Raw genomic sequence first — 13,258 nt, 5'->3', positions numbered from 1 at the left:
ATGTTGTCTGCCCCAATTTCACCCGCATTTCCTTTTGTATAGACAGTCTTTTAGATGACAATTTTGTATAGGATTGTTTGTGACAGGAGGACATTTGCAAAATGTCTTGTGACAAATGATAGGGCGACCATATCATCCTTTCATAGGATTGCAGTGAACCTTCCATCTTGCAAATATTTCTGCAGGCTAATGGAGGGGATTGGACAAAGTGACTGCAGGCTCAGCTGTACAACCCCTAGACATGGAAAATTGCATCCAGGGTTTTGCTAGCCTTACCTAAAGTAGTAAAAAATACAGTAGCGTATTTGTTGTAGTTATAGAATTTAAAATTTGGATTTATGAAATAAGGATTTTAAATCTTTAACACATACACAATTTTATGTGGGCATGTACACACATACTATCCTGCCTCTTACCTCTCAAGTTAGAATAGAAAATAATAAACAATAGACTTTTCAGCCTGTTAGAAACAGGGTCAGATAGCTTGTGGAGGTAGATCTGCAGCAGGTGTATTCGCTCTGAGATTTAATACCTTTGCAATTCTTTTCTTAAAGCGAAAGAGATTGAAAAATTTGTAACATAGAACAAGCTGTCCAAGGAAGAGAAGGGCACGGCCCAAGTTCTCCTTTGTCCATGACTTCCCTTCAACCAGTCAGTGAGTGAAAACCATAAAGCTCGCAATAACCCAAATCTTGCTGGTCCCTCAATCCTGTGGCATCATCTCAGCGTAACTAACAGCTTCCAGAGGGGCAAGTGGCTGCTCCCTCTCGAGCTACAGCTGGGCACCTGAACGCAGAGGATGAGAAAGCAAATAGTGGAAACGAAGCTGTGGATGTGTCTGGGAGTGTTTATGTGACTTTCATCTGGTAAGTTCCTAACCCTAAAAGAAGTAATAGATTTGCCTTAAAGCCTAACTCTGTTATTGGTTGGGCTTTTTTTCCTCTCATGAAACATATTAGAATAGCAATTTTCTTTTTCTTCCTGTCTCACAGTGGAGTTAAATTCCCTCAAGGACATCATTTTCAGTGTGCTTCTCATCCTTAAAAGAAATTGAGGTAACTACTTGTACTTATTATAGCTTACTTTTATTTCTCCTTCCCTCATGCCTTTGTCATGACAGTTCTCTTCTTTTTCTTCCTAAACTGCTTTTATTTTTCAAGTCAGGCTTCCAAGAAACAAACCTGTTTTGCCTGAAGTCTGTCACATGTATAAATTTGTATTAAAGAGCAAACTGATTTTAAGCCATCCTTGTTTTGCAGGACTATCTCACATGCTGCAATGGAAAATGAACAAAAAGCAAGGTTAGGGGAAAACTGGTGGGGCTTTCACTAGGGATGGTTGATAATATCAAAGTATAGAGTCAAATTCCATTGCAGAGCAATTTGACCCTGTTGCTAAAAATGTACTTTAATTGAAATGAGTTATTCTTGGTCCATTCCTTGCATCCCAATCATGCAACACAGAAACCTGAGAGTCTACAGTTCAGCCCCTGTGGAGTTCTCAACTGGCGGGGGTCTGTTGACATCTCTTTCTCACTTTGACTGAAAACGGCAAAACTTTCACAGTGAACACTGGTAATTTCCAGTGGGCTCCAATCTTCCTGCCCTTCAAAGTTTGTGTTTTTTTTTTTCTTTCTTTTTTTATATGCATTGGAATTATAGTGACTTATTTCATGTTTGGCAATGAATGAGTTGAGTATATTTATGAATAAACACTGCCTTTATATGCAATGAAAATTTAACTCTTAGCAAAATCCATTTCCTCTGAGGAAATGAGATGTCTTCTAGTCAGTAGGCTTTGGATAAAATAAGAGGTCTTACAGTACGTGCACCAGTTTCCCTGACTTGTTTGAAAAACTGAAGGATGTGGGGAAGCCCGTAGCACAAAAATCAGGAGACTTGGCTGCATTTCTGCACGCAGCTCCCCGGTTTGCTGGGCACGCTGTACCTTCTGCATTCTCCACGCTGTACCTTCTGCATTCTTCCCTGGCACTACAGGCAAGTGCTTTACAAATGGGAAAGAATTTTTTTCAGTGATAAAACTCACAGCAATCTCAAAGGCAATGGGAACCTTTATTTTGATTATTTTCAATGTATTGACGTTGTCCTTTTATGCAAATGTAACTGTAAAACACTCTTGAGATACTGCATAGAAAATACACATAGGAAAAAACATATATACACTTTCATAAAAATAGAATACATCTTGGCAAAATTACTTGTGTACAGTGTATTGACATTACTGAACCAAACTTACATCATCTTTGGAGAAAAATGTTCCATTTGCAAAAAAACCCAAAACATTTTAACTGAGTTGGGAGTACTGAAATGGATATGGTTTTGAGCTAAATAAATGGCTATACCAGAATGTCAGAGTAAAAAAAAAAAAAAAAAAAGTTATAAAATACCTGCTGTATTACGTAGAAGTAGCCATGTTGGTTTTTCTTTCAAAAAATAGTGACATCTCTAAACTTGCTTGGAAATCAAATGTATCGGTTCCAAATTCTACTGTAGATTCTTTAGCTGAAAACAAACTTTAATATCATTTGTTTCAGCATTTGCAACCATTAGGTACAGTGGTATTTATTTTTTTGAGCACACGACGTAGTATATTACAGCCCTAATTCTATCACGTATTGGATAAGAAAAAAAATCTAATAGATACAAAATTGTAAAACACTTAGCAACCCTTAAAATATGTAGACCACTTGAAATTACAGTTTTTTTTTTTCTTCTGGTTAGGCTTTTCTTCAGTTGCTTTCAACAGAGGCTGCTCCTTGCTTACGGCTTTGACCCCATACTTCAGCTCATACTTCAATTTTTCTGCTGGTTTTCAGAACAAACTGTGGAAAATGACTACTCCAGTGCAATAAATAAAGCAAGTGGTAACAGGTCCTCAAAGCCACGGATCTTCCTCTTGAATTGGAATAATGGGACTGAATAGGCAGCCTCAGGGACGGAGGGAAAAAGAAAAGAGCATAGCACCATTTTCAAGTTACATGGTTCACAACTGTTTGGCAGGCAGCAGAGTCAGTCTGGAAGTGGTAACACCTACCGGCATTTATGAATGTGGTTAAAATACTGTGATTACTGTCAAGTAGTCTGGGTGTTTAATAGGGATAGGCTGACACAGCTATATAAACAATGAAAGTTGTCCGATACTCAATGTTTCCATCGACGCTGTAGGATAAGGCCCTGACTCCCATGCGGTAAGTCTTTGGCTCTCGCAGCGGCCGGGTGGTGAACACGACTCCTTTCAAGTTCTCATCTCTCAGGGCAAATGGGATTGCTGGGTCCTCGTCTGCCATTAGGAAAGTTGTCCTTGGGTGCATGACTTGATCGTGAGTATAGGCAACCAGCCGGATTAAATCCTGACCGGCAGCTATGCCGAAGGGGAGGGAAAGGAGTTTGTATTCCAAGGCGTAGGTACTCGGATCACACTCCAAGTCGTTGGCCGGGCAGTTTTTCAGACAGAACCTAGGAATAAGCAGAGCACTTTAGCCCAGGGAGAAGGCATGATATCGTAAGTACTGCAATAGGTCTTAAAGGATAAATTCTTCCCCTGTTTACCCTGTTGTGTAATTTAAATTTCTCTATAGAGGTAATATGCTCATACACTCTTTATCCATTGTTCCTTTAAAGCTGCAGCACAGTTTAATGTTCCATTTTCCTTCAACAGGATCATCTCTCAAAGTGCCAAGAGGTAATGTAAAGATACTGAATACCATATTTATCGTTGAAGTCAATGGTACATGTTTTAATGACCTTGCTCTTAAACATTAGAGTTGGAAAGGTTGGTTTAAAATGTACCAGGCAGCTCCATTTGAGGTGTCTGTGTGTTAGATCATAGAATAAAGATTTTGGAATGAAGAAGGGCAAAGTAAATTTTACTTCTATTAATCAAAAGTCAAAATAGGAGATACCTGTTAGCTCTGCTTGTCAGTACTAACAGATGTCAAAGAACATTATTCATTTCAACTTGTGTCATTCCAGTTCACTTTGATCACAAAAGATAGTTTCTGACTATGAAACAAGCTATTGCCTTGAGTATATTAAAAGACTAAAAGAAATTAATATGTTTTTTCCAGAACAGGGAAATAAATAGAGCAACTTAAAAATAACAAAATTTACCATGAACTGTAGCACTATTTTCATGACTAAAAGAATATTTTAAATGCTTTGCAATTGATGGCGAGTTAGGCCTTTAGAGAAGTCAGTCAGAAAACTTAGATGCAAAGGCAGCCCCATAAGTGACAAATGAATGACACTGAATCAGCAGAAGGAATCGCAGCACGCTGCCTGCCGGGGTTCATTTAGTAAAGGAACATTCTGGTGCTATTTCTTTTTTGAACTAGTGGTAAAATGCTGCAGGGACACTGAGAACCAGCCAGCTTGCCTGCGGCCACTGCTTTATGGTTCTGTTGCGGGGGAAGCATGGAATACTGCTGCTCAAGAAACCGATGATCATCTCGAACGTCAATGCTGTACTTTTTGCTAGTATGAGCTTTACTGGTGTCAGTCAAACTTAGATAAAGTTTCTTCTGACGAATACAGGTTAAGGATCCGAGCTTGGGGTGGGTGAAAAGGGGCTGAAAATAAAACGTACCCAGAAAGAGGCTCTCGCTGATAGTTTGGTGGACAAGGCGTGTCTATGCATTGGTAGCTTCCTCTCATGTTGAAGCACATCTGATTTGATCCACAATTAATGTTCTGTTCGAGGCACTCATCGATATCTGAATGTAAGAAACATGCAAATGATCAATTGCTGGTAGAAGGTTAAAAACTAGCCGGGTCAGTAAAGGCTGAGCAGACTGCAGTGTGCCTCTGCAGGCAGTGAAATCTCTCAGAATCCGGACTTGCTGTTTGAGCCAGGAGTTCCCATAACACGCATTTGTTATTGTTGGCATTTTATTACTGTGCAGGATGGCGTATTGTGCTAGAGCTGCCCTACAGCCACGAGCCAACATAAACCACAGTTGTCTTGTCAACAGAGACTAATTAGTTCATTTTCTATGGTGTTTTTTTGTGGATCAGAAAACCTGAGAGTACCTTTTTTTGACAGAGGCGGGTTCAGGATTATATTGGGTTTGACCCTAGAGCTGCTGCCTACTTGCCTGGAGTTAAATGTGTAATGTAAGGTCACATGAGGAAACTTCAGAAAATAAGTTGCAATGTCTAATTTGCTGGTGTTTTATGAAGCGTTAAAATGGGAAATATAAAAACTTCTGAAACTTGAAATTTTGAATGCCGGATCTCATGTAGCAAATTCAAAGAGGTCGCTTATACATGTATTGAACATGATTTGTATCTTATTTATTTACAAATGTATTTCTGAACACTCAAAGGGATCCTGTACCTTGACAGGTTTTGCCATTGGGCGTGAGGCGATAGCCAGGTGGACAAGTACACTGGTAGCTTCCTAGGGTGTTTCTGCATTCATGCTGACAGGTATCTCTGGTTTCACATTCATCTATGTCTGTGGAAAGAAACATGAACACGTACGCATCAGGATTATTTGAACCTGGTATTGAACCGAGGTATTTTTTGTCCTATTTATATATAAGTGTATAGACAGAGTTGGTGGAAGTTGTGTGGATCTTGTTTTCCAATGGGGTTGAATGTCTAAGACTAGCAAGTCCTTTCACACCTTACCTGTGCCATTCCTTAAAACTTTTTAATAATTAAGTCCTCACCTGTTTTGATGGCAGCCATAATATGTATTCTAGCTGGAGGGACCAGTCCTGATAGAGAGTTCTGGGAAGAAAGGGGGACGTGCAATCTGTATACATCGACAAGGTTACACAAATACAGTCTTGCCCCAAAAAGCAAGCTGAGCTGCCCGATAATAAGGTCTTAGGCAATACGGTTAGGAAATGCCCAGATTAGTTATCTCGTCAGAGGAAGCCTTGACAGTGGGGGAGTTGTTCATACAGTTAATCCCTCCTCAGGCAAAGCTGTTCCCTTCCAAACTGATCTTCCTCATGCTATGGGGATGAATTAAGCTCAGTATCTGGGAAGACTATCAATAAATGCTCTTAACTTTTTTTTTTAATCTCCCTCTCAAATACAGAAGTACCAGACCACTTTATGTAAAATTTTCAAAGCAGACTAGTGTGATTAAGACACAGATCATATATAATTATAATTTCTTTTGAAACATCTGCCTAATTCAGGAAAGCAATAGAGATCCTACTCAAATTAGTCTCATGCAAGAGTTAAGACTTGCATGATTAAAACAGTGGAAGGAGGGTCTTTGCTTCCCCTCTCTTCGTCTGATTTACAGGGGTTGCATTAGATAAAAATGCAAACACAGAAGAGAAACAGACGTGACTGTAGAAATTTACAGTATGTCGTTATCAAATCCTGATGGCTGTCTACTGAAAGAACTTACTTTAAAAAAAGCATTATTTGGGTGTATTTTTCATATTGAACAGTAATTTTTAAATTTAGATGTTTATTCCGATGCAACAGAAATACAAGAATATTAACTCATTCAAACTGGAAGCTGGGATGAACATCATAGATTTTAGCTTAACCCTTTCATCAGCAGTATCTATATTCCCAGGTCTTTCACTTAAACTGCTATACCCATAACCAACTGCATGTATACGACTTCTGAAATGTCTTTATAATTTAAATACAAGCTTTGACGTCTGCCTATCTATAATTTTTATTAATAAAAGTATACTTATATTTTTCAACATTATATATTGCTATATAGATTCTAGCAATAATTCTGGTTGCTAGAATTTAGCTGTAGATCGCTGTATTTATCCTGGAAGGACATTGTGCCCCTCTGAAGTGCCACTGGCATATACGCTAGGTTGAGGCACACGGCGAGCGCACCACAAACTGCTGTGTCAAATGCACTGGGACAGGCTCTAGTAAGGCCTGGACTGCGGTACCCTTAGTCCTGAACTCAGCAATATTATCACAAAATAACTTAAGAAAAAACCTATTCAGTTAAGGTACTCAAAATGAGAGTTAAGTTGCCAAAATCTGGCTTAAGAGAAGCATATTTGAAAAGATGAACTCATTTTTTATATCCCCATCTGTCCTTTGTGCAAAGCGTCAGGTCCGGTGACCCCTCTGAAGGAGGTGGCGAGCCCTGGCTCAGCTCACAGCGCCCGGGGACGTTCGGCTTGCCGGGGCTCTGGGGGGGCCGGGCGCGAGGGCCCCTTTTCTGGCTCTAGACCAGCAGTTACAGAGGGTCTGGATCCACGGACACCAACTACTGCCACGTGAGAAAAACCTGACATTTCTAGCTTTTGAGCAATAGTGTGGGGTTTTTTTTAACTACTTAGTTTCTTCACATTTAGTGCAAATCAGTCAAAGAACAGTACAGGGTGCTGTTCCTTTTGACTTTCACGAGGAGCTGAATTAAATTTTCAGTACTTGTGAAAATAGCAGCATTTCACTGAAAAACCTCAGAAAAGCTCAGGGGTAAGGAGGAAGTGAGCTAAATGCTTGATAGTTAGAGGTGCCAAATACTTTTGTTTCCCCTTGGTCTTAGAGTGTGCTCTGAGGCTTTGCACCCCTTTAAAAAAAAATGGGGGCAGAGCTTGCCAGTTACTGTAACTACCCTGCTCTCCTCATCACGGAAAAAGAAGCGGCAGTGCTGTCATTGTCACAACTTAGGACAACCCCCCTACTTGTTTGTTTACTTATAATCAGTCTCACCACGCTGGGAATTACATTGCAACCCGCTATATATCGTAACTACAGATAACGTAAAAGCTTCTGCTTATATTGCCCATAGGGCAGTGACTAACCGTCCTGTAGCAGTGCTCAATTCTAAAAACTTTACTCAAAACCTTTTTGAACCAGATCATTACTACCATCAGTGGGAGTCTGGCATAAGCAACATCCCCAGGGCTAGATTGGGTCTACTGGTGTTTTTTGAAGTGTGAGAAAATTCACAAAGGTGAGCTACCGTAATCAGAAGAAAGAGAGTCACAGAGGGAAGTAATTTGCAAACACACAATGAGCAGCACAATTAAAACAAGAGGTTACAAGGAGGAGGTTTGAAAACATTTTTGCTACAACGTGCTCAGGAGACAAGAACATGCAGAACGCTCTGAATATTTATCAGGGTAATATGAAAAAAACCACAGCACCACAAACCATCAGCCCCTGGTATATATGAAACAGTAACCTAAGAATAAGAGAATTGCATAGATATGACTGACATTTACCTACACATCTGTAATTTCTTGCCTCATAGCCTTCAGGACAAGTTTCTCTAATGTTCCTTCTAGTCCTGGAGAAAGGTATTCTGCTGTTTCTATACTCTGAGAAGGAGCTGTAGAGATTTGAGGAGTGCCTGTAATATTGTTGAGGTTGATAGTTGTCTCTCACAGGGGAGAATTGAGCATAGCTATAGCTATTGTAATAGGCACCATAATTTGGCAATCTCTCCAATCCAGCGCAAGATTTCCCATCACCTAATAAATGTTGTCCAGGTGGACAGATACACTTGAAGCTGCCGGGGGTGTTGGTGCATTGAAACGCACAGGGTTTAGGCACGCGTTCACATTCATTAATGTCTGCTCATGTGACATGATCCAGAGCAACAAACCATGTGGAAAGGAGAAAAAACAAACAAACAACAACACATAACTATATGTATATATATACATATATACTTATCTCAGTCTGTGGAACAAACTGAAGACATAAAAGTGAGATCTTGAAGGCAGTAAAATATGGAGAACACAATGCCAAGTAGGCAGGTTATTCTACCCTGTACAGTAATACACCTTCGTGCTGCCTGTAAGGCTGCTTGTGACGTAAGACCGTGCTCACGCAGGACGGGAACTCTGCTGAAAGTCCTGCCCCGAGTGTTACTGAAGGTGAGCTGTGGCTATAAAATGGGGATCCAAGCCTGTTCCCCTGCTTTTGCAAAAGCAGGGCCGCGTGATAGCCTGGAAGCTGCCGGCTGCGGTTCCTGCTGGTTACCAGAACGGATGCACTCTGAGAAATAAGGGGCCCTTAGGACCCACGCCGTTCATCGTTTCAGCCTAAGCTGCTCACCACTACTTCGGTAATTATTTTTTTTTCTTAAGTGCTCCGCAGATGGGTGGGAGAAGCTGGCGGGCCCTTCTTTAAAGGATACTTAACACAGAGCATGCTTGAGAAGTACAGCGTTAGAAATTCATTCAAACCGGCACTGAGGAAAGCTCAAAAGCTCCGAGGCGGTTATTGCACTCTGCGTCAGGGGAAAAATCAGGTCTCGAGGAGGTGTCACAGGGCTGCAGGGGAAGGAGGTCGGGTGTGTTCTAACCTTCCTTGTTGTTATTGGTCATTCCAGCTATGAAAGGTTGGAGGCTTAACAGTAAATATTAATTCACTTCTGTACAATTAAGAAATAGAAATTTTTTGTTTTCCTAAGGAATGCTTTTTTTTTTTTAAGTTGTTTCCCTTTAAATTGTAATCCAAAGTAATTTGACCAACCCTAGCAGTAAATATCCATCCTTAAATCAAAACAGAGTACTGAGCATACAAAGTATGCTAAAGGGTTTAAGGATACAACATGATGAGTGTCCTTCGTGCAAAATAAAGTAAATGTGAGTGCTCTTGGATACTGTAGGACCAGGCTTTCTCCCACAGTCTCTCTGGCACTACCAGAAAGAAGTTTTCTAAAATTTTCATCAAGTTACTTCAGGCCCAGCTGAAAACTTGACATACACAGTATTCCTTTTCAAACTTACATTCATTCTTTACTCGAAAAAGACAAAAATCTGCTAATTCCAAACAGAGATGTGCAACTCTGCAATGACCAGAAATAAGTAACCTGATATTAACATACATAACAACCTATCTATAATTGACATTTATTATGGACCTTTTTTTACTAGAATTTAAAGATGATCTTAATGGTGACTCAGTAAGGGTTTAATTATCTCATATTAGAGGAAAGTGTGTATTCTTTAAATTATTATTGTAAAAATGCCATTAAGCTAGCGTTATTACAGTTTCATTTTGGTTCCCTCTGAACATAGTATTTTAAGCATAGTTTGTAACCCTCCAAGACACAAATGCATGATAATGGTATTTAAAAAGTAGTACTGTTCAGAAACGTAGTAGAATATTAGACTGCATTTTTATTAAGTGTTTAATACTTTTTATATTTTAAAGTTTTAAAGAATTTTTGGGGGTATTAATAATTAAATGTTTTGAGAGTTGGAAATCCAGGGACAATTATTGTAGAGCGTTGCAGTATTTTCCAATTGTTATTTCACAAACACATAACTGAAACTTCATATATTAGTTGAAATATCATTAGGGCAATATTGTCAGGTGTTACAAACAAGAGAACTTCATTTTTAATACGGCAACAACTAATACGAATTTTAAGTTTATATTCCTTCATTGTTTGCTTAAGATGAAAAAGTATTACTCATATATGTGTAAAAAAATACTGAAACTCGTTATTTCCTTAGCGCTCAACTATTTTCTAATTGCTGAGTTTAACGTTCTTTACTTGCATAAAATAGGGAATAGGTGCGTGCACTAACATCTTTACAACAACCAACATCCTTGGAACAAGTTGTGGATAAGCAATATAAGACTATCATAGAAATAATGGGTGAAAACAGGTGAAAAATTTCGTTCGTAGGATCAGCCTGTGCAATACAAGCAAAATTGAAGACAGCAAGTCACCTGCATTTATACCACAGCCATCCCTGTGAGAAGTGATCGCTGACTGACTGGTAAGCCTGAGTCTCCAGGGGACAGTACCCCTTGGATTACGCATTATGAATATTAAATATTTACAAGAACAAGGTGAAACGACTTTGAAACTAAAATAGCTAAATTCTCATGCATTCTTTAACTTGAGGAATAATATTTGATTTTAAATTCTAGATAGCCCTGCACATGTTATACGCAAAAATGCTTTATAACAGCTTCTGATAATGCCCTTCCATCTATGATATGGCATGTTGAGATCCAACACAGTTCACAGAAATACTGTAATTTAGTTAAATGGGCATGGGTGTTGTGATGACAAATGAGTATCTTATCCCCATCTAACAGGCAGGGAATTGTGGCACAAAGGACTTTCCACAGGGCAAGAGTGGCACAGGTAGGAACAAAGTTCAATTCTTCTGTTTCAGTCTGGGGCCCTGCTTACTTTTCAACTCTTCCCTGTGCTCACTGGAAACATTAACAATAAAAACTGGATTTTATTAACACATGTGAACTAATATCTTTGATGCATCTATATTTTAGATCAGATAAAAATTCAAAGGTGCATAAAGGTCATACTTTAATTTAAGAGGGAGCTTTCAGTGCTCCTTGGTCAGAAGACAGCTTCAGGGCAGCTGCTAGTGTTTTGTGAAAATCTGTAGTCCTAGACTTTATCTAGCTTATTACTGTCAGAAATTTAAATGGTTTTAATATATGTTAAGGAGTCTGGGATTGATTTTATTTCAGTAGAGAGGCAGCTGGTGGAACTAATGTCTTGGTCTACAGCCAAACAGTTTCTTACTGCAATTTAATCTCTTTAAAAACAAAAACCAACATTCCTGGCTTTTGGTAGTCCAAAATCTTAGGTTATTTAAAAAGAAAAAAAAAAATCCTGTTCTCCAAAGCAGCTATTTATCACTTATGAAAGCTAATCTTGAAGAAGTCATCATGGAAGAATGCTTCTCTGATATGATACATGAGAGCAACTGAAACCAAGTTCACTTAGTGTCATATACCAACATTCATAAATCATTATTATCAGGGTGGATCAGCTATTATGTTTTAAATATTCTACATAAATACAGAAAGGGTGAATCTAAATGATCCTAGTGCCATCCTGAGGTCTATTAAATGCCAGGGGAAGTGTTTTACGCACTTCACTGACACCATACGTTAAACTCCCTTGCTATCCACGTTAGAGCTATGAGAGCATCCTTCAAATGCTACGCATGTGTGCGTGGGAGAAAGCTCTGCACATTTTTATGCCAAAAGGTTGTGTGTAGATAGCATAGGGGAGTAACTACATGCTCAGCATTCCTGTGACTGACAGGAATCCTCCTTCCCTGCTGCAATCCACCCAAACCAGAAAGGGGAGCGTGGAGTGATGAATGCGTATCAGCTCCCTCCGCTCTACCCATACGGGGAACACCCTTCGCCGTTCCAGCGGGTGGGTAAGTGTGTTTGTGCCGCTCGCTTGCAGAGGCGAGTTCAGGGTGTATTGTGCCTCTTGCAACACGCTTCCTTTGGGTGTTCTCCTTTAGGGGAATCCGCATCACTCCCTGCTTGACTGCCTTCAGGTGTAAATCAGTGCAGTCCAGGGTATGGCCAGGCACGTTTCACTGTCCAATCAACTAACAAACCTGACCTGATTTTTATAAATGGAGCCTCTTGTGGAGTGGTAGCGTGCCACATCCATCCACCAGCGCTCTGATACCTTTGTACGCTTTGTTTTCAAAGTATGGACCTATAACAATCTCTGTTTGGAATCACTTAATTTTGACTGCTTGCTTTGAGTGGGACGCTTTGTTTTAGATGGATAATTTTGAACGTCAGAGCAAATTTGTCTACATAGCATAGTCTTCAAATGGGATAGCATTGTTGGATATGTTACAGCAGAAAGCCCAGCCAAAAGCAGCCGCAGAAAATATGTGATACTCATGTGATTGGACAGCTTACCCACACAAGGTCTTCCAACTCCCTGGGACCGATATCCTCGTGGACACACACAACGGTAACTTCCTCGTGTGTTCTCACAGATCTGGTTATAGCGGCACTGGTGGGTTCCATCCCGGCATTCATCAATGTCTGCAAGCAACAAGGCAAGGGGAAGTAGTCAGATTTTTCTTGAAACTTCTTACAGCTTTAAACTGCTTAATATCGAAGGAATGCAGTTAAGCCACAAGTGAATATACCCCTCTAGATAGATTTGGCCTCTGAACGTACACTTTTCTTACCTGGTGCCATGATTAGGCATTACTCTATAACAGTTTGTGTTACGAATCACAATCTGTGTTTCACAATCTGAAAGCAGATTTTGAGCAGATACACAAATAAATTTTTCGACCGTATTGCATCTACACACACTTTTTCCGTTAATTTTCAAAACTTTTCATTGAGGTTTCCAATGTGATCAGCTACTCTCCAAAGAGCCACAATCCATCTTCCTGTCATATCCCACTAGAAAAAAAGATTTGGTACTGTATATAACTTTGGTTATGTTTAAAAGCGTCCCTGATAAGCAGCAAGGACCTGTGAACTTGATTCAGAGCTCTCGAGACAAACTCTTAAGA

The 13,258-nt window shown here is 39.7% G+C and overlaps 1 protein-coding gene across 1 annotated transcript in view; it reads right to left on the bottom strand.

Moving 5' to 3' along the window:
* Positions 1-2,053: 2,053 nt before the first annotated feature.
* HMCN1 (hemicentin 1) overlaps positions 2,054-13,258 on the bottom strand; it is a 202,959-nt gene continuing 191,754 nt past the window's right edge. The window contains exons 103-107 of the mRNA XM_075157015.1: positions 12,645-12,773; positions 8,195-8,545; positions 5,356-5,475; positions 4,606-4,732; positions 2,054-3,476 (exon numbers count right to left, since the gene is read on the bottom strand). Of these exons, the coding sequence (XP_075013116.1) occupies positions 3,110-3,476; positions 4,606-4,732; positions 5,356-5,475; positions 8,195-8,545; positions 12,645-12,773 (1,094 nt within the window). The 3' untranslated portion in view covers positions 2,054-3,109. The remainder of the gene's footprint in view (positions 3,477-4,605; positions 4,733-5,355; positions 5,476-8,194; positions 8,546-12,644; positions 12,774-13,258) is intronic.

This window comes from Calonectris borealis, chromosome 8 (assembly GCF_964195595.1).
Source record: "Calonectris borealis chromosome 8, bCalBor7.hap1.2, whole genome shotgun sequence".
NCBI lineage: Eukaryota > Metazoa > Chordata > Aves > Procellariiformes > Procellariidae > Calonectris > Calonectris borealis.
This window is presented reverse-complemented; position numbering and strand designations above follow the sequence as displayed.